General features: G+C 40.2%; 1 protein-coding gene across 4 annotated transcripts in view; it reads right to left on the bottom strand.

The window, feature by feature from the left end:
* VIRMA (vir like m6A methyltransferase associated) overlaps window positions 1-20,030 on the bottom strand; it is a 63,334-nt gene extending 43,304 nt beyond the window's left edge. For 2 of the 4 annotated variants that reach the window (XM_027561522.1, XM_027561524.1), the window contains exons 1-4: window positions 19,922-20,030; window positions 6,355-6,470; window positions 2,563-2,649; window positions 1,359-1,407 (exon numbers count right to left, since the gene is read on the bottom strand). In XM_027561522.1, the coding sequence (XP_027417323.1) occupies window positions 1,359-1,407; window positions 2,563-2,649; window positions 6,355-6,470; window positions 19,922-19,984 (315 nt within the window). In that variant the 5' untranslated portion in view covers window positions 19,985-20,030. The remainder of the gene's footprint in view (window positions 1-1,358; window positions 1,408-2,562; window positions 2,650-6,354; window positions 6,471-19,921) is intronic. The other 2 variants (XM_027561525.1, XM_027561526.1) reach the window with 1 other exon arrangement.
* Window positions 20,031-21,104: the final 1,074 nt, after the last annotated feature.

Genomic DNA, 21,104 nt, shown 5'->3' with positions numbered 1-21,104 from the left:
AGGTAAAGATCAATATTGGTGGAAATTCACCCAGAGGCACAACTTTTACATGGCCCTCTAGAGTTATCATATCTAAAACCGTCTCAAGACTATATCTCCTCAGTCCTATACTTTAGGTCAATTCTATTCAAAAAGCATAACCAGATTCCTAACCAAGAGAAGAGAAATAAAAAGGAAATTAGAAGGGAGTTACTGCCGATTAATAAATTAAACCCAAATAGTTACAGGGGTCATGAAGATACACAAAAGTACAAATTGTGTCCAGTCTCAAGAATTATAAAGCCCATAAAATTATATGGCATTCTTTTTATTAATAAATGCCCAACTCATACATGCAAATCAGGTATATTCTATGTACCTACCCCGTACTTAAAAAGTAAGGGTAACCAGAGGCATTAAACAAATTATTTTTGCAAAGACACTTTATCCTAAAAAGATCAAAGACTTTATCAAGGCCATTAACTCTCAATATTTCCTTATAAAATAATTTTACATTTTTCAGAGCTTATCTACCAACAACAGAAATATTAACAACAAATAAGAAACTGAGACTGTCAGCAGGAAAACCCCGAAACCAAAGTCCCTGACTTCTGAGTTCTTCTCCCACTCTATAATGTTGGGTAAAGATGAAATAATAAGTGGTAATGGGATCTCTTCTAGAGAAAGAAATTATTATTTTCCTTGCTCATCTTAGCAAACTCCAGCAAAGTGACCAGAAGTAAGGCTCAAAGATTATACCCATGGACTGACAGACTCTGAACAGAAAGATCACTAGAAAGAAGATAAAGAGATAGAGAACACGATTTTTAGTCTAAACAACGTGCAGAATATTAAGTACTCCTTCACCAAAACAAAGAGCACGCTGAATAGTCCCATACTAGATCATCATTATAGTTAGAATTTGGCTCTTTCATGAGTCACATCTTTTAGATGCTTTTAGAATGGCATTTGGTATCAAGAAAAAAGACACATTTCTGATATGCAAGGAAGAAGTATGAAATACGAATTTTTAAAAAGACACCTTAATTAAGATACAATGGTGTTTAATAATTTACCACCATCTTCAAAATTCGCCCACCTAAATGAAAAGAAGGAAAAGCAGATGCTGGCTTTTTCCTGACCCAAGTATGAAATTAGAATGAAGAGCTACATAGGTATATAATAGCATTACAATGTTTTTGCTCCGTTTGAAAACAGTTTCTGGAATACAAAGGAATCAGACAAGAAATGATGAAATTCTGCAGAACTCGAACTAAATAAGCTAACATTCTGCATCACTGGGTTTATCTGGATCAAAACCTCTGAATGGAGGTGAGAACAATAGTAGTAACAAGCTGAAAACTGACTTCCACGATTACCTTTGAGTTGGGTCTAAAGATGATGGAAGTATTCTCATCATATTCCAGGCTGTTAAAAGAGAAGGAACAAATACACAGGTTCAAACACTGAACATCACAGTTTATGAAGATTCCAATATTTCAAACACTAGATTTTTATTTTAATAAACTACAAAGTTTGAGTTTAATTTACTCCCCACAAAATGATATCAAGTATAAAACAAATCCCCCAGATTCTAGTTCAATTGCTTTCAGGTGAGTGTAGATGTCAAGGTTTGTTTAAAAGCACCCCATGCAATTCTACCACATAGCCAGATCAGAGATCCACAGCCCTATAGTCTTCAAAAAAAAAATGCATACTGGGATTAAAACTTTTTTAAAAAGCACCTATTTTATCAGGTAGGTACCAACTTTAAACAAAATTCTATATATTAAAAATTAGCTGCATCAGATTACCTAGGCTCCCTTCATTTAAAAAAAAAAGGTTAAATTATCAATGTAATTTAATAATAAATGAATGGAGAATCAATAAAAGAATAAGCAAAGTCTAAAAAATTTACTGACAGGGATAGGAAAATCTCCATTTTTAAGCTGCCTTTAAAATTTTTTATTTTATAAATGAGTAAAACCATTTAATGGTTAATTAATTTGCAGATACCAAAACAACCAGTGTTAATAATACCAAGTCAGTATGCATTAAATTATTCAAAGTAGGGGTAGCTATTAACAAAATTCTCATTTTACAAAAATGTGGCTATGGAATTTTAAATTATGAAGCAGTGTGACGTAAAAACCACAGATAAAATCTCAATGCATTTATAGAGGTTTTTTTTTAAGAATCAAAAAGTAATATTTTCCAAATTAGAAGGTTATTACCAAATCATATGATATGTAGAAGAAATGCATACACCAATAAAAATCAAACAAAAGATGGTTAATGTCTCACGCCATTTAAAGTTTTATTTTATAAATAAACACAACTTGTTCTTAGGAGCATGACATTTCCTTAATATTGTCAACTGTTAAAATTAAACCAAATTCTTGGATCTACTATCATATATAGCCTTTTCTTCTACCAAAAGAATAAAAAGGTTTTGCTTACTAACTTAGGAGTGTCTGGAGAGATTACCCAGTAAGTACATACCTTCCCAACCTATCGAAAGAATAAAAAGGTTTCGCTTACTAACTTATGAATGTCTGGAGAGATTACCCAGTAAGTACATACCTTCCCAGCCTATCGAAAACCGGGGCACTTGGCTTGCTGACATTGTTAAAGAACAAGTCTAACTGAAATGTATGCGGTGAGGTCTCCCTGTGAATGAAACAAAGGTGAAACATCAGCCTTTACAATATCCAGTTCCTAAATTAAAAGAAAAAACAAAGTCAAATGTAAGAGCAAGTCTAGAATTAAGATAAAATATTCCCAATATTTAAATAAAACACAGAGTTAACTGCAATATTTCCTGTAATTTTATTCACAATCCAATTCTCAAGTAGTCAACTATTCACTTTGAATATTACTGAAAAGTTTTTAGCCATCAAGTATCTTTTGCCTGCTGCTTGGACCATTTTAAAACACAAAGACATTTAAATTTTTTTATGCATTTTAATGGAAAATGCTAATTATATAGTTTTTTTATTCTTTATATCATTATTTTATTAGCAAAAAAGAATCAGGAGTTAACGTTAAGTTGTAAATAATAATTACCATTTAATTTCAGCTTAACCCATATTCATACAGGACTATAATAATTTGAGCATCAGAGCCCTAAACTGTGACTTAAAGCCTAAACTGTAATTTGTATAGCATTAATTTACATAAATCTTTTTTTATAGACTTATCTAGTAAAGTTTAAAGCCTATTTAATTTGCATTAGAATGAAATCTTATTATATACCCTTGGCTGAAATTCCTTTGCCTCAACTAAAATCAGTTTTTAGACAACGCATGCTTTGTTTATTCACAAAAAATCTAAATGGTAAAAAGTGTAATGCCCAAAGTACTATGGAAGAGATTCCCTTATGTATTTCTGGTAGAAATACAAACAGGTACAACCATTCTATAAGACAATATGGCAATACAACTCAGGAGACTGAGAAAATGTTCACACCATTTAATCTAAAAATACTTTTCATTACAAAGTGTTTCTATGGAAACACTGATTTACAGTTTTTTTTTTTTTTTCAAGAGGAGATTCATTATACTAAAAATCTGAAAACTAAAAACCATCTAACACTCCCCACTTTAGGAACTAGCCAAATAAATGACAGTACACTGATTTGTTAAGATTATGCAGTCATTAGAAATCATATTTTCAAATAAATTTAAATGCTGTGAAGTACTCCTGACATAACGTTAAATGAAATAAAGGAATACACAGAACAGTGAGCGCCTGGGTCAGAGCAGCATCATACACTTTATCTCACCCTAATTCAACTGTACATGCTCAACAACTCCAGTCTCTCCCCTCCTACCTTTCGGCTTATAACCAGACCCTGGCCTCCAAAAGGAGAGGAAAATGGGTTGAAATGCAAATTATTTCCTCTGGAGGCAACAAAGACTCACGTCCTGGTCGCTGAAAAGTGCTTTAATGAATCCACATAGTCTGACTTCACAAGATTTTCACCTTAAAAACTGTTGACTCTAAAACCTAATCTCACATAAGATATACCTATCCTCCCCCCAAAAAATATACATATACACACAAATGTTTCACATCACCTGGGAAGCCCCCTCAAATGCTCACATATAAATTTAAAGACATAGGACATCAAAATGCTAAGCTTCTCTCAGAATAGAGGGATTGTAAGGATTTTAATTTTACCTTACACAGTTCTGAGTTTTGTAATGAGAGTATGATCATAAAGTGTGCTGCACAAATATATGACCTCTAACATTAACTTTCAACCTTGAGATTCCAGGCTTCCCAGTATCTTATTGGGTCGGCCAAAAAGTTCTTCCGGGTTTTTCCATAAAATGTAGTGGAAAAACATGAATGAACGTTTTGGCCAAACCAATACATTTGTATTAATGAATTAGTACTTCATCTTATGGTTTATAACATATTGTGTATAACACTGTTTCTGGTAACAGTTTCATGTTTGGAATTATTAAAACATGAATAGTCATTTATCCCCAGATAAGAAAAAGGAGAGAGAGAAGAAGGGAAATGTAACACTCTTACCCACTGCAGCTAATGACAAGAGATCCATTTTGCCTGCTATTACAGCCAGCCTCCAAAATAGACCCCAAAGACTCCCCCTTCCTGATATTCACCCCGCTGTATAGTTCCCTCTCACACTGTACCAGCAGAATATGTAGTCAAAAGAATATAGTACAAGCAGTTATATTGAAGTATGTGACATATGCTATTTCTGATATTAAGTTACAAAACACAGTGCCTGTGGCTTCCTTCTTGGGCATGCTCTCTCACTCTCATTCTTGAATCACTCACCCTGGAAGAACCCATGCTGTGACACAGCGACCCACAGAAAGGATCTCCTGGCAAAGAACTGAAGATCTCCCGCCAACAGTCATGTGAGTGAGCTTCTAAAATTCCCCAGCCTCAGTCAAATCTTCTGAGATTGCAACCCGAGGCCTATAACTTGGTTATAACCTCATGAGGGAACCTGAGCCAATCAAGAAGCACCCAAATTCCTGACCCTCAGAAATAGTGGGGGATTAAGTTGCTAAATTTGCTGAGGTTTGTTACACAGCAGCAGGTAACAATAGAGCCTTCTTGCCCCAAAGCAGTGCAGTTAGAGAAGTCTGCTGGATACTCTATCATTACTCCAAAGGCAAAGTAGAAAGAAACACAGGAAAACAGGAGTTTTTATTCCCTTGCACGTGGCAAAAAAATTAACTATAATGATCTGTCATATAAACATTGATCATTCTTATTGCTTTGTTTTTATGTTTTACCTTTGAATGACCTGAAGAATTTTATATCCACTCTACAAGTAACAAACTACTTTTCACAACTATGAAGAAATGAGCTCTTAACTTTGCGTCTGTACTGTACCAGCCACTACTACGTAGCTGGCTTAACTCTCGCGTGTAATAGAAACTGAGCTATCAGAGCATGGACATGTCACAATGTGGCACTGATACCTAGGCCATAATCCAAGAACCCACTGATACATTTATTATACATATTCATGCTTCCATAACTAAAATTTAGCTTTTATCTCCAATTCATGTAATTAAAATCAGAAGAAGATGATGATTATTAACATCATAACAAAGATCAAATTCATCTGTTTTATGTCAGTTGTTAAAGTTATCAACAACAACACATTAGGGAGTTCCCTGGCAGTCCAGTGGTAAGAAACTTTTACTGCCATGACTTGGGTTCAATCTCTGGTCAAGGAACTAAGATCCTGCAAGCCTCACAGCACAATCAAAAAAAAGAATAACTAAAAAAAACAACTCCACATTAGGAACAATGTCTTACATTTGGTTTATTTCCCACAGACCTTAAAAAGGAGAAATGATGCTCAAGTAACTACTTGCTCAGTACAACTAATGGTTAATGTGAAGCTACATATTTACAAAAAGACACATGTATCAGGCTAAAATGATCACCAATAAGGCATGAAAACTAACACTATAATATAAAAAATGTAACATAATAAAAGATATATTTCTCAATATTACAGATGCATTTATTTTCAAGGAAAACAGCACATTAAGAATACTCTGTCTACTATACTGTGCCACCCTACAATAGTTTGGAAAATATAAACCTATTTCTACCAATTAAAAAAAAAAAGAAATGAAGAAAGAAAAACTTAATCTAGTACTTAAGTCAAATAATTACTCTTTTCAAGTTTATAGTAATATATGGATTATATAGAAAACTTAAAAGTCAATTATAATACAACATAACTAAAACTGAAAAAAGTTTTATTTTTGTTTTTTTTTACTTACAAAATATTACCTTAAATTTTTGCATTTGGAAGTATGTTTCTAGGTCATCTTTAGTCAAAAACACTTTTAAAAAAGAAAACTGACTCACCCATATGCTCTATTGTCAGGCAAGTTGCTATGGGCTCTTACTCCCGGGGGTATGACTCGAACTTCATTTATATAAACCACACATGGAAAACGAACCACATCTATATGAGAACTTTGCTTTAAGAAAAGAGAAGAATATACTGTAAGCAAAACACTTTGTCTAGTCAAAATTTATTCACCTTCAATTTGTTTCATTTAGAATGTCACAATTTTTAAATAAACACTATCATTAAAACAGTGCTATTATATTATAAATGGTGTAAAAACCATTTTTAAAAATAGCCGATGAGGGACCTTCCTAGTGGTCCAGTGGTTAAGAATCTGCCTGCCAATGCAGGGGACATGGTTTGATCCCTGGTCCCGGATAATGATTCCACACACTACAGAGCAACTAAGCCCATGTGCCACATCTACCAAGCCCACGCTCTAGAGCCCGCCAGCCACAACTACTGAAGCCACATGCTCTAGAGCCCGTGCTCTGCGACGAGAGAAGCCATCACAATGAGAAGCCCAGGCACTGCAACTAGGGAACAGCCCTCACTGGCCACGAAGACCCAGCACAGCCAAAAATTAAAAAAAAAAAACAGCTGATGATAAAATGTACCTAGTTAAATCCCTCCCCTTGTATAACAACATTTTCTGCATCTGCTTCCCTGCTGTCTTGCCTGGGCCAATACAGACTAATAATCCCTACTGCAAGGGTCCCCAAGCCCAGGCCACAGGCTGGAAGGGGCCACACGGCAGGGTGTGAGCAGCAGGAAAGCAAACGAAGCGTCACCTGCTGTGCCAGCAGCTCCCCCTCACTCACGCTGCCCCGAGCTCGCCTCCTGCCAGCTCACTGGTGGTATTCGATGTTCATAGAAGCGTGGATCCGACACACGTGAGGGACCACGGCAGCACGCTCCTTATGAGAATCGTCCCCAGACCAGCACCTCCCACCTGCAGTCACGCTGTCTCCCACAAAACCAGCCCCTGTGCCAAAAGGCTGGGGACTGCTGCTTTAGTGGACCTCTGCAGCCAGAGGCCTTTCAGAATCCTGACTTTTAGGATTTTTAGAAACTAATGATACAAATACTGCATATTACTTAACACCCCAGTAGTTTCTGCCACAGTAACTTGTAACCAAAACATTAATACTTCTGCAGCAAATGTATAAACGTTCACACTAAGTAAAGATTATACCAAGCATAAACTCAGTTCAAAGCACAGCATATGGCCTGATGAGTTCAGGGCAGATTTTTCCTGCCATTTTTTGAATTTCTGAATTATAGATGACAGATTGTGAATCTCTTAAATTAGCTTAGTTTACCAAACTTATATACTAACTAATATCAAGAGATCAAGGGAAGTCATTCAGATTAGATAAGGTAAACCCTCTCAAATTTAAAAAAGAGAAAAAAAATCCACGAACTTAAGAATTTATCGGGACTTCCCTGGTGGTCCAGTGGCTAAGATTCTGAGCTCCCAACGAGTGGGGCCTGGGTTCACTCCCTGGCTAGGGAACTAGACCCTACATGCTACAACCAAAGAACAAAGAACCTGCAGGGCGCAACGAAGATCAAAGCTCCCTCGGGCCACAACTAAGACCTGGTACAGCCAAATAAAGCAATAAACAGAATTTATCATAATAACATAAATGGATACCATGAATTTAGTGTACATTCATTTCTATGTATCACTTGATACAAGATCAGACAAATTAGCTCTTGTGATTAATAATTTTAGAAGAAATTTTTCACATTGTTTTTGGACTATTATTTTATATCAGGTTTTCCTAGCAGTTCAGCTACAACCCCATGCTCTAGCCAGCCGCCAACCACGGAAGCCCACACGCCCTTGAGCCCGTGCTCTGCAACAAGCAGCCAACCATCACTGCCTGGTGACTGAAGTTTTTAACAAAAGGGGTTTATATAATTTGTATCTAGAAGGACTGAGTCCTGAGTGCTCTTGAAGATGCAAAAAATACTGTGCCTCTCAACAGACCAGAAGACTGGTCAAATGAGTCTTTCCTAAACTGAGACAGAGGATGACTTTCTAATTTTGCACTTTAAACTCAGAGATTAAGTATAACCAAACATGTAGATCTAGAAATCTTCATATAGCTATTCAAATGTACTTTATACTCGCAAAGATCTACAAGAAACAAGATGCACATGAACTGAGGCTGACTGCTAGCTGTTTTCCAATACAACTCTCTTAGAGTTAGGCACAAGTGAACTGAGTCTCCTAGACGCTGGGAAGCCAGTGTGACCATGGGATTGCTAGATCCCGTCAATGGGATGTAAGTGGAAACGATGTTGGCAACTCTGGGTCGTGTCCTTGAAGAGAAAGTCCTGACTTCAGAACCTCCTGCCACCTCTTCCTCTATACTCTGCTGCTTTTCTAGAACACACGGTACAGTGAGCTGTCTTGAAAAATGCAGGAGATACCCTAAGAATGAAAGAGAAAGAGAACAGAAAAGCCTGTCCCTGACAATGCAGACCTGTCACGTTAGCCCTAGAATACTCACAGTCAGATTGAGAGAGAGAGTCTTATTTTATCTAACCCATCGTTATCCTGACTTGATGGCAGCAGCTGAAATTGTATCCTAACTATTACAAATATACTGTAGGTATTCAATAAATACTACAGTAGACTTTTATAAAAGAAATAAGCATTCTGCCTCAAACTTTGGCGCTATGTTTCCTTCCTGTAAGTAACTCCTTTATTTAAAAAATCTACTGTATAGAAGCTCCTTTGCTTATACAGTTAAAAATTATCATTAATATTTACAATGGAAACTTAGAACAAAACTTTATTTATTCTATCTTCCTCCACCCTGCCCCTCTGTTATTTAATGAAGGGTATTAGTAGTAGTCAGAGTATAGTCACTGTGGACCTAAAAAATGAACTTAAGGTTTTACAGCCTTTCAAAATCTATTTTGTTGGTAAGTAGAAGAGTTTCTATATTAGTTGCTATCACTTTTATTCAATATTTATTTCTAAACATTTATTAAATGTTTATAATGTTTCAAGGTATGCTGCTGCTGCTGCTAAGTCACTTCAGTTGTGTCCGACTCTGTGCAACCCCATAGACAGGAGCCCACCAGGGAGAGCCCACCACAGGAGAATCCCGTCCCTGGGATCTCCAGGCAAGAACACTGGAGTGGGTTGCCGTTGCCTTCTCCAATGCGTGAAAGTGAAGTCGCTCAGTCATGTCCGACTCCTAGCGACCCCATGGACCACAGCCCACTAGGCTCCTCCGTCCATGGGATTTTCCAGGCAAGAGTACTGGAGTGGGGCGCCATTGCCTTCTCCGTCAAAGTATGCTGCTGCTGCTGCTGCTGCTAAGTCACGTCAGTCATATCTGACTCTGTGCGACCCCACAGACGGCAGCCCAACAGGCTCCTCTGTCCCTGGGATTCTCCAGGCAAGAATACTGGAGTGGGTTGCCATTTCCTTCTCCACTGCATGAAAGTGAAAAGTGTCGCTCAGTCGTGTCCAACTCTTAGCGACCCCATGGACTGTAGCTTACCAGGCTCCTCTGTCCATGGGATTTTTCAGGCAAGAGTACTGGAGTGGGGTGCCATATGCTAGGTCCTGAGAATATAAAGACAAGACCTACCATAAAGGTACAATCTATTGTGGTAGACAAACAGATGAATTACTATGATATAGACTCATACAGAAAACTTCAAATTGGAAGGAGTACTTACCTAAATGAGATTGTAGGCAAACATATGTGAGGGGAAAAGAAGAATGTCAGGGAAGGCTTCCCAAAAGAAGTACCACCTAATCTAAGTAAATCTTTAAGGAAAACAAGAATCAGTGGAAGAGAGGGAGAAAGCTTTATAGGCAAAATGAGAAGTATGCAAAAAAGGAATGCAAATAAGAACTGGGAAGCTTCAAGAAGTTATAGGCATAGTTCACAAAGGCTGGAGGGCAAAATGTGGGAGAAAAGTAGGGCAGAGTAGCTTGTTGTTGTTCAATCACTAAGTTGTGTCCAACTCTGCCTGTCCGACCAGGCTTCCGAGTCCTTCCCTGTCTCCTGAAGTTTGCTCAACTTCATGTCCATTGAGTCTGTGATACCATCCAACCATCTCATCCTCTGTCATCCCCTTCTTCTCCTGCCTTCCATCTTTCTCAGCATTGGGGTCTTTTCCAGTGAGTCAGCTCTTGACATCACGTGGCCAAAGTATTGCAGCTTCAACTTCAGCATTAGTCCTTCCAGTGAATATTCAGGGTTGATTTCCTTTAGGATCGACTGGTTTGATCTTGCTGTACAAGGAGACTCTCAAGAGTCTTCTCTAGCACCACAATTTTCAACCCTTACCCTACTTTACATATCATGGTCCAACTCTCACATCCGTACATGACTACTGGAAAAACCATAGCTTTGACTAGATGGAGTTCTGTCAGCAAAGTGATATCTCTGCTATTTAATACGCTAAGTTTGTCATGGCTTCTCTTCCAAGGAGCAAGTGTCTTCTAATTTTGTGGCTGCAGTCACCATCTTCAGTGATTCTGGAGCCCAAAAAAAGAATATGTCAGTTTCCAGTTTTTCCCCCTCTATTTGCCATGAAGTGATGAGACCGGATGCCATGATCTTAGTTTTTCGAATCTGGGGTTTTAAGCCAGTTTTTTCACTCTCCTCTTTCATCTCCATCAAGTGGCCCTTTAGCTCCTCTTCACTTTCTGCCATTAGAGTGGTATCATCTATATATCTGAAGTTGTTGATCTTTCTCCTGGCAATCTTGATACCAGCCTGGGATTCACCCAGCCCACCATTTAGAATGATGTATAAGTTAAATAATCTTCCCTGGTGGCTCAGATGGTAAATAATCTGCCTGCAATGCAGGAGACTCGGTCTGATCTCTGAGTTGGGAAGATCCCCTGGAGAAGGAAATGGCAACTCACTCCAGTATTCTTGCCTGGGAAATCAAATGGACAGAGAAGCCTGGCGGACTACAGTCCATGAGGTCACATGGAAGTTGTGTCCATGAGGTCACAGAGAGTCAGACACAACTGAGTAACCAGCAATTTCACTTTTATAATAAATAAGCAGGGTGACACAACACACAGCTTTGATGTACTCTTTTCCCAATTCTGAACCAGTCTGTTGTTCCATGTCCAATTCTAACTGTTGCTTCTTGACCTGCAGACAGGTATCTCAGGAGACAGGTAAGGTGGTCTGGTATTCCCATCTCTTTCAGAATTTTCCATAGTTTGTTGTGATCCACACAGTCAAAGGCTTCAGCATAGTCAATGAAGCAGATTTTTTTTTTCTTTTTGAATCCCCTTGCTTTTTCTATGATCCAATGGATGTTGGTGGCATGGTCTCTGGTTCCTCCGCCTTTTCTAAATCCAGCGTGTACATCTGGAAGTTCTCAGTTCATGTACTACTGAAGATGAGCTTGAAGGATTTTGAGCATTACCTTGCTAGCATGTGAAATGAGCATAACTGACAACAGTCTGAACATTCTTTAGCATTGTCTTTCTTTGGGACTGGAATGAAAACTGACCTTTTCCAGTCCTATGTCCACTGCTGAGTTTTCCAAATCTGCTGGCATACAGAGTGCAGCACTTTAATAGCATCATCTTTTAGGATTTGAAATAGCTCAGCTGGAATTCCATCACCTTCACTAGCTTTGCTTATAGTGATTCTTCCAAAGGCCCACTTGACTTCACATTCCAGGATGTCTGGCTCTAGATGAGTGACATCATTGTGGTTATCTGGGTCATTAAGATCTTTTCTGTATAGTTGTTCTGTGTATTCTTGCCACCTCTTCTTAATCTCTTCTGCCTCTGTTAGGTCCTTTCCATTTCAATCCTTTATTGTGCCCATCTTTGCATAAAATGTTCCCTTGGTAGCTCCAATTTTCTTGAAAAGATCTCTAGTTTTTCCCATTCTATTGTTTTCCTCTATTTCTTTGCATTGTTCACTTAAGGCTTTCCTATCTCTCCTTGCTGTTCTCTGGAACTCTGCATTCAGTTGGCTATATCTTTCCCTTTCTCCTTTACCTTACATTTTTCTAAAATTTTCATCCACTGCTGGGAAGTCAACTCCAAAAATCTGTACCTCCATTAAGACTTCTCTCCTGAGCCCCAGACCACTACATCCAACTGCCAGCTGGACATTTCCATTTGAATGAACCTCTGGCACCAAAAGCTCAACAAGTCCAAAACTAAACTGTCCTATATCAGTGACTGATTCTTTCTCATTCTCTCGCACCTAAATTATTTCTTCATTTAAACATCACGTTCTATTGATTAAACCTCTAAACAGTTCTCAAATCTATGTGTTAGGTTGGTGCAAAAGTAACTGCAGTTTTTGCACTGTTGAAATTTGCTGCTTGATTCTGGAATACATTCTTAATAATGTGGGTATGTTATCATTTTAATGTGTATTTCTGTCTTTTTATCTTCGCTAATGACTTATTACTTGCTGTTTATTTTGTATTTATTTTAGACTATGGAAAAGATGTTAGACAAACACAAATTCAAGCAATTTTCTTACAAGTTCAAAATGGGTCGTAAGGCAGTGGGGACAAATTGTAACATCAACAACGCACATGGCCCAGGAACTGCTAATGAACGTACAGTGCAGTGATGTTTCAACAAGTTGTGCGAAGGAGACAAGAGCCTTGAAGATGAGGAGAACAGTGGCTGGCCATTGGAAGCTGACAACGACAACTGAGAGTCATCATCAAAGCTGATCCTCTTACAACTACACGAGAAGCTGCTAAAGAACTCAACATCAATCATTCTACAGCTGTTCAGCATTTCAAGCAAATTGGAAAGGTGAAAACGCTCTTTAAGTGGATGCCTCATGAGCTGACCAAAAATCAAAAAAATCGTCATTTTGAAGTGCCATCTTCTCTCACTGTATGCAACAACAAGGAACGATTTCTTGATCAAATTGTGATGTGCAATGAAAAGTGGATTGTATACGATAACCAGTGACGGCCAGCTCGGTGGTTGGACTGAGATGCTCCAAAGCACTTCCCAAAGCCACCTCGGCACCAAAAACAGGTCAAGGTCACTGTCTGGTGGTCTGCTGCCTGTCTGATTCACTACAGCTTTCTGAATCCTGATGAAACCATTACATCTGAGAAGTATGCTCAGCAAATCAATGAGATGCACTGAAAAACTGCCAATGCCCGCAATCAGCATTGGTCAACAGAAAGGGCCCAATTCTTCTCCACAACAACACCTGACCGTACTTTGCACAACCAACACCAAAAGGTGAATAAACTTTTGCCTCATCTGCCATATTCACCTGACCTCTCACCAACCAACTACCAAGCATCTCAACAATTTTCTGCAAGGAAAAAGCTTCCACAACCAGTAGGACCCAGAAAATGCTTTCCAAGAGTTCACAGAATCGCAAAGCATGGATTTTTTTATGCTACAGGAATAAACGAAACTTAATTCTCATTGGCAAAAAAGTGTTGATTTTAATGGTTCCTATCTTGATTAATAAAGATTTGTTTGGGCCTAGTTATTAATAATAACTTAAAATTCACGGTCCAAAACCAGAATTATATTTGCACCAACCTAGTATTTCCCTTCTTTTCAGTGGTCACTTCTCTAGTGCTAGACACTAGGCCAAATTCCTTGGTCTTACAGACAAGTATTATCACTCCAAACGTACAGCCTCAAAATGCCCTGGTATTCCTCATCTTTATGTCCTCATCCATGCCACTGTCTCTGCTTGGAACTCTCCCACACTCCTCTCCCAACTCCATTCAGATGTCAAGTTTCTCTTAAAAGCCAAGTCAGATCAAGTCTAGATGATTGCTTATCAAACTAAGTTCAAATTGCTTTTTTTTTGAAGAAATACTATATATTTATTCATCCAATAAGCACTGTATAGCAGATCACACTTTTTAAAATTTATTTTTAATTGGAGAATAACTGTTTTACAATGTTGTGTTGGTTTCTGCCATACAACGATGTGAATCAACTATAAGTATACATATATCCCCTCCCTCTTGAACCACATGACCCCATCCCACCCCTCTAGGTTGTCACAGAGCACCAGGCTGAGGTCCCTGTGTTACAAAGCAACTTCCCAATAGCTGCTGCTGCTGCTAAGTCACTTCAGTTGTGTCCGACTCTGTGCTACCCCATGGACTGCAGCCTACCAGGCTTCTCCGTCCATGGGATTCTCCAGGCAAGAACACTGGAGTGGGTTGCCATTTCCTTCTCCAAGGCATGAAAGTGGAAAGTGAAAGTGAAGTTGCTCAGTCGTGTCCGACTCTTAGCAACCCCATGGACTGCAGCCTACAAGGCTCCTCCGTCCATGGGATTTTCCAGGCAACAGTACTGGAGTGGGGTGCCATTGCCTTCTCCCAATAGCCAGTGAGAAGCTATTTCACATATGATAATGTATATGTTTCAATGCTACTCTCTCAATTCGTCTTCCCCCACTGTGTCCACGTCTGTTCTCTATGTCTGCATCTCTATTCCTACCCTACAAATAAGTTCATCAGTAGCATTTTTCTAGATGCCATACATATGCGTTAAAATATGATACTTGTTTTTCTCTTTCTGGCCTACAATGTTGTCCAGAGCCTCTGTTTAACAGGCTCTAGGTTCATCCACCTCAGTTCAACTAACTCAAATTCGTTCCTTTTAATGGCTGAATAATATTCCATTGTATATATGTACCACAACTTCTTTGTCCATTCATCTTCAACGGACATCTAGGTTGCTTCCACATCCTGGCTATTGTAAATAGTGCTGCAATGAACTAGTTGCTTCTTTTAATTCTAACTGAACTAATTGCTTCTTTTAACTTTCCTGTTACAGTGGTATTTCAAAAAGACAAGAATCAAGTCTTCAGTTCAGTTCAGTCGATCAGTCCTGTCCGACTCTTCGCAACCCCATGAATCGAAGCATGCCAGGCCTCCCTGTCCATCACCAACTCCCGGAGTTCACTCAGACTCATGTCCATCAAGTCAGTGATGCCATCCAGCCATCTCATCCTCTGTCATCCCCTTCTCCTCCGGCCCCCAATCCCTCCCAGCATCAGAGTCTTTTCCAATGAGTCAACTCTTCGCATGAGGTGGCCAAAGTACTGGAGTTTCAGCTTTAGCATCGTTCCTTCCAAAGAAATCCCAAGACTGATCTCCTTCAGAATGGACTGGTTGAATCTCCTTGCAGTCCAAGGAGCTCTCAAGAGTCTTCTCCAACACCACAGGTCAAAAGCATCAATTCTTTGGCGCTCAGCCTTCTTCACAGTCCAACTCTCACATCCACACACGACCACAGGAAAAACCATAGCCTTCAGTAGATGGACCTTTGTTGGCAAAGTAATGCCTCTGCTTTTGAATATGCTATCTAGGTTGGTCATAACTTTCCTTCCAAGGAGTAAGTATCTTTTAATTTCATGGCTGCAATCACCATCTTCACAGTGCTTAGCATAATCACTTAATGAAAGAAGACTTTTAACAGGTGCTTAATAAGAGTTGACTGAATTGTGTTTTTAAAGCTAAAAATATTACAGTGAAGTAGGAGGTGCTTAAAATATCCAGAAGAGTACATATACCTGGGAAGTGGGAAATCACAGAAGGTTTATGATTAGAGAGGTAACAGGAAACTGAAGAACAGACTAGTTAGACTCCACAACTCAGCCACATTTATCTAAGGAAGAAGTACTTCTGTGCTGAAGTCTTTCTGTGACTAACAAGGCCCCCCAATTCTCTAGTCCCACCAGTTCTCTATAACTAGAATTCTCATTTTTGGCTACTCTTTGATGAGTTGCAATCCTGGCAATTCTTTTTTTTTTTAATATTTATTTACTTATTTATTTATTTTGGCTGTGTTGAGTCTTGGCTGCAGCTCTCGGGATCTCTCACAGCAGTGCATAGCCTCTCCAGTTGTGGCATGAGGGCTCCAGAGCACGCGGGCTCAGTAGTCTCAGCACACAGGCTTAGTTGCACCGAGGCATGTGGAGTCTTAGTTACTGGACTAGTGATCAAATGCTCATCCCCTGCATTGCAAGGTGGATTCTTAACCACTGGACCATCAGGGAAGTTCCCATCCTGTCCATTCTATAACCAAAATTGATCATGTACCTATTCCTTCCTTCTTAGTCCCAGTGGGACATAGCATTGCACAGCTTTAGAGTCAAGAAATGTGCGTTGGCATGTCTTAATTCAGCTATGCCACATTAGGAAAGTCACCTAACTTTCGTAAGTCTCATGCTCAGTTTCCTTATCTATCAAGTGGGGACATTATCTTTCAAAAGGACGGGTGGACTAGAGATAATGTATTTAAAAGGACTGTATTTAAATTTTAAATGTATTTAAATTTCTATTACCAAAGGACTACGTCTTGCACAAAATAAACATTCAATAAATGCTAACAATGATTACTGCCTGTCTATTAACTCAAGTTTTCATTATGTCTCACCTTTTCTTCTTGATTTGCCACCTCTGATTATTCTGAACCATTTTAGGCATGATTGATGTACCAATGTACTGATTGATGTACTTGCTGTTGCTTAGTCATGAAGCTGTGTCCAACTCTTTTGTGATCTCATGGACTGTAGCCCCCCAGGCTCCTCTGTCCATGGGATTTTACCAGCAAGAATACTGGAGTGGTTTGCCATTTCCTTCTCCAGGGGATCTTTCTGATTGAAATCCAAGTCTCCTGAACTGCAGGCGGATTCTTTACCACTGAGCCACCTGGGAAGCCCACTAATGTACAAATCTACCTTAATTTTACTAATCACATCATTTTCCTGCTCAAAAACTAATTATTTCTTACAAAATAAATCCCATGCCCCTTTGCTGACCATTTAAGGAACTCCATGATCTGGCTTCAAACTGTCCATCAGGGGCCACTACAAACTGCCTCTTCAGCATACCCTTCCAAAGGAATGGCTACTCCAGAATACCCTTCTTTCCTATCTACAGCTGTGCGACATATCCTCTCCAACTTATCCACCAAAGATCAAGTTCAAATGCCACGTGCCTTGATGAAGTCTTCCCTGATACTCTCAAATGGCAAATGATCTGTCCCTCCTCTGAAATCACACAGCCTTTATTTGTACCATCAAAGGGATCTAAATAAATATTGGCTGGAGTCCTAATATATCAGACACTAATGGGTATTTTGGAAATAAAGGAAAGAAATCTCAAGGCATTTCCACTCTGTCTCTTCAGGTGCTCATCAGTATTTAACTTGAGTCATAATTTTGTGGATCTCATCTCCAATGCTAGTTATAAACTCCTTGAGGACAAACATCCCAATATTCCACACCCCCCCCAAAACCCCTACTCCTCCTTCAAGACTCAGTTCAAATGTGATCTCTATTAAGTCTTCCTCAATCATTACCAAAAGGTATTTATTACCTTCTGGTAGTCCTATCCTCTCCATGGTCCGCAATGCTTGCTTAAGAATGAATGAAAACTAGATTTCTAAATATATCTTAAGTGAATGGATGCTAACTTTCCTAAACTAGAATACTACTAAACTAACTCTTCATACTCTTTTCTTTCGTTTTTAACTGTCCTTTATTTCTATATTCATGATAGGTTTGTTCTTATCCAACTACTGCCTCTACTCTGAGTTTTCTAAAGCATAGCTGGAACTATATTCAGAGACGTATGGTCTCTGAACAAAGAGAGCTATTTGACCCACAAGAAATGAAAGACCACTAATCAACTCACTGTTAGTATGATATGCTAAGAGGCTTTCCAGGTGGCACTAGTAGTAAAGAGCCCATCTGCCAGCGCAGGAGACATAAAAGACACAGTTTCCACTCCTGGGTCAGGAAGATCCCCTGGAGGAGGACATGGCAACCCACTCTGGTATTCTCGCCTGGAGAGTCTCATGGACAAGAAGCCTGACAGGCTACAGTCTATAGGGTCACAAAGAGTCCGATAGGACTGAAGCAACTTAGCACACACACAGCACATGATATGCTACCGTTTCCAAATATTTTCTTTTTTAGATCTATAAACCATTCATTAAAATAAGACCAAGGTTGTTAAAGTTTTTATTTTATCAAGTTCCAAAGTACATCTGCTACCCACTACCATCTCTATCTGAAGAAAGAAAAGCTTTCCCTCAAGGTACAAACGACTGTGCATGTGGGCATGCTAAGTCGCTTCAGTAGAGTCCGATTCTTTGTAACCCTGTGGACTGTAGCCAGCCAGGCTCCTCTGTCCATGGGATTCTGCAGGCAAGAATACTGCTGGAATGGGTTGCCACGCCCTCCTCCTGGGGGGTCTTCCCGACGCAGGAATCGAACACGCGACTCTTACGTCTTCTGCATTGGCAGGCGGGCTCTTTATCACTAGGCCACTTGGTAAGTCCACAAACGACTCTATGTATAGAATAAATAAGCTACAAGGATAAGGGCTTCCCAGGTGGCCGCAGTGGAAAAGAATCCGACTGCCAACACAGGAGACGCAGCCGTTGCCGGTTTGATCCCTGAGTCGGAAAGATCCCCTGGAGGAGGAAATGGCAATCCACTCCAGTATTCTTGCCGGTAAAATTCCAAGGACAGAGGAGCCTGGCGGTCTATAGTCCATGGGGTCGCAGAGTAAGACAGCGAAGCGCACACAACGATATACTGTACAGCACTGGGAATACAGCCAATACTTTATAATCTCTCTAAATGCAATATAATCTATAAAAATTGTAAAGCACTATGTTGTACTTTTGAAACTAATAATGTAAATCAACTATACCTCAATTAAAAAAAAAGTTCTCTAAATTACGTCTACACTGAAAGAGAAATGTGAGCTCTGGGGTTTCTTTTAAGTTTCTCTACGGACTTCATTACTGTTCGTTGTCGGCCGGTTTTCGGGAACCTCTTGTTAACTGGTTATTCAATTTACATATGTCAGAGCCAGTCATACATTCAAGGGCACTCAAGTTAATACAGAACGATTACAACAGCCCACTCTCACCCCTCAAGACGACAACACAATTGTCCTCTACAGTCTGACTACAAATCTCTCCTCTTCACAAATATTCTCCATGCAAGAGACGTTCTGTGTGAGTACTTCTTGTCCTTACGTGCGAAATCTTTCCAAGAGGTAAGTACCTATTAAAGTTTCAGAGCAAACTGGAGAACGCTGCAGTCTTCAACCGAATGAGTGTCACACCTGGGTGGCATGACTCCCGTTAGAAAAGGGACCTAGGAGCAGGAATTTGGAAACCAGAAAACCAACGTGACCCGCTGAGTTACCGACACGACTGTCAAACACAAGCTGTCCAAGACCCCTTTCGAAACACCACTTGCAGTAAACCCGACACTCAGGATCCTTTTCAAGCGGACCCGGGGGGACTGGTGGGACCGTGGGGGGAAGCAAAGCCAAGTAGAGCAGCCAACTCAACCAAAGACGACGCGGGGCCTTAAGTAACTCAGGGAAATGAGGAGGGGATGGGGGAGTTCCCGCCACCCTCCGCAGACGCGGCGCCCACACCCAGGCTGAGAGGACAGTGTGTGATGAATTAAAGCGGCAATCGGCACAAGGAAAAGTCGAGGCACGCCTAACGATTTTTTTCTTTTTTGTAAGGGTCCCCAAATCGAAAAACAGGGTCGGAAACACGTCGCGAAGACGTACCTCGGCGCTCGGGTGCTTGAAAGTGTCTAAAAATAGCAGCTCCATCGCCGAGTCCACCGCCATGTTTGCCGCGGGCGGGGGAAGGGGGAGGACTTCCGGGGCAGCCCTCCAAGCTCTGCGACAGCAGCTGAGGAGAGGGAGAGACGACGGTACTTCCTGTGACCAGAGCGCTGGCGTCGGAAGCCTGGACCTATCGCTACGCGTCGCGCTGCCGGAAATCGCCTGCCCAGCCATCTCCAGGGCGGCGGCGAACGCTCTCCGAGCGCCGAGAGATGTAGCGGGGAGGGGTGGGCGGGGAGAGTACTACGGAGTCTCCAGTGGTCCAAACCGCGTCGTCCTACCGCGTTTCAGAGCCACGACGGCCTCGGGGTGGCCGAGTGCCGAGCGGGCTTAGCAGAGGCGGAGGAAAGTTAGGGAGTCCTGCCAAGTCCGGCCCCGGTGAACCCGCCAGCAAGTAACTTCCAGGGCTGGCAGGAACAAGGTGCAGTCAGCGCGGGTGAAAACTAAGACATTTTTGTTTTTTAAGATGAAACTACCTCAAAACGAAGAGGTTTTTTGTTTTTGTTTTCTCATGTGGAAAAATGTCCGTTAGTCAATCATAATACCTAATCCACTGGCTTATTGTGGAATTTTTTTTTCCTAATTTTATTTTATTTTTAAACTTTACATAATTGTATTAGTTTTGCCAAATATCAAAATGAATCCGCCACAGGTATACATGTGTTCCCCATCCCGAACCCTCCTCCCTCCTCCCTCCCCATACCATCCCTCTGGGCCGTCCCAGTGCACCAGCCCCAAGCATCCAGCATCGTGCATCGAACCTGGACTGGCAACTCGTTTCCTACATGATATTTTACATGTTTCATTGCCATTCTCCCAAATCTTCCCACCCTCTCCCTCTCCCACAGAGTCCATAAGACTGTTGTATACATCAGTGTCTCTTTTGCTGTCTCGTACACCGGGTTATTGTTACCATCTTTCTAAATTCCATATATATGCGTTAGTATACTGTATTTATGTTTTTCCTTCTGGCTTACTTCACTCTGTATAATAGGCTCCAGTTTCATCCACCTCATTAGAACTGATTCAAATGTATTCTTTTTAATGGCTGAGTAATACTCCATTGTGTATATGTACCACAGCTTTCTTATCCATTCATCTGCTGATGGACATCTAGGTTGCT

The sequence above is a fragment of the Bos indicus x Bos taurus genome, chromosome 14, assembly GCF_003369695.1.
Source record: "Bos indicus x Bos taurus breed Angus x Brahman F1 hybrid chromosome 14, Bos_hybrid_MaternalHap_v2.0, whole genome shotgun sequence".
Lineage (NCBI taxonomy): Eukaryota > Metazoa > Chordata > Mammalia > Artiodactyla > Bovidae > Bos > Bos indicus x Bos taurus.
The sequence above is the reverse complement of the archived record's forward strand: the minus strand, read 5'-3'. Positions and strand labels throughout refer to the sequence as shown.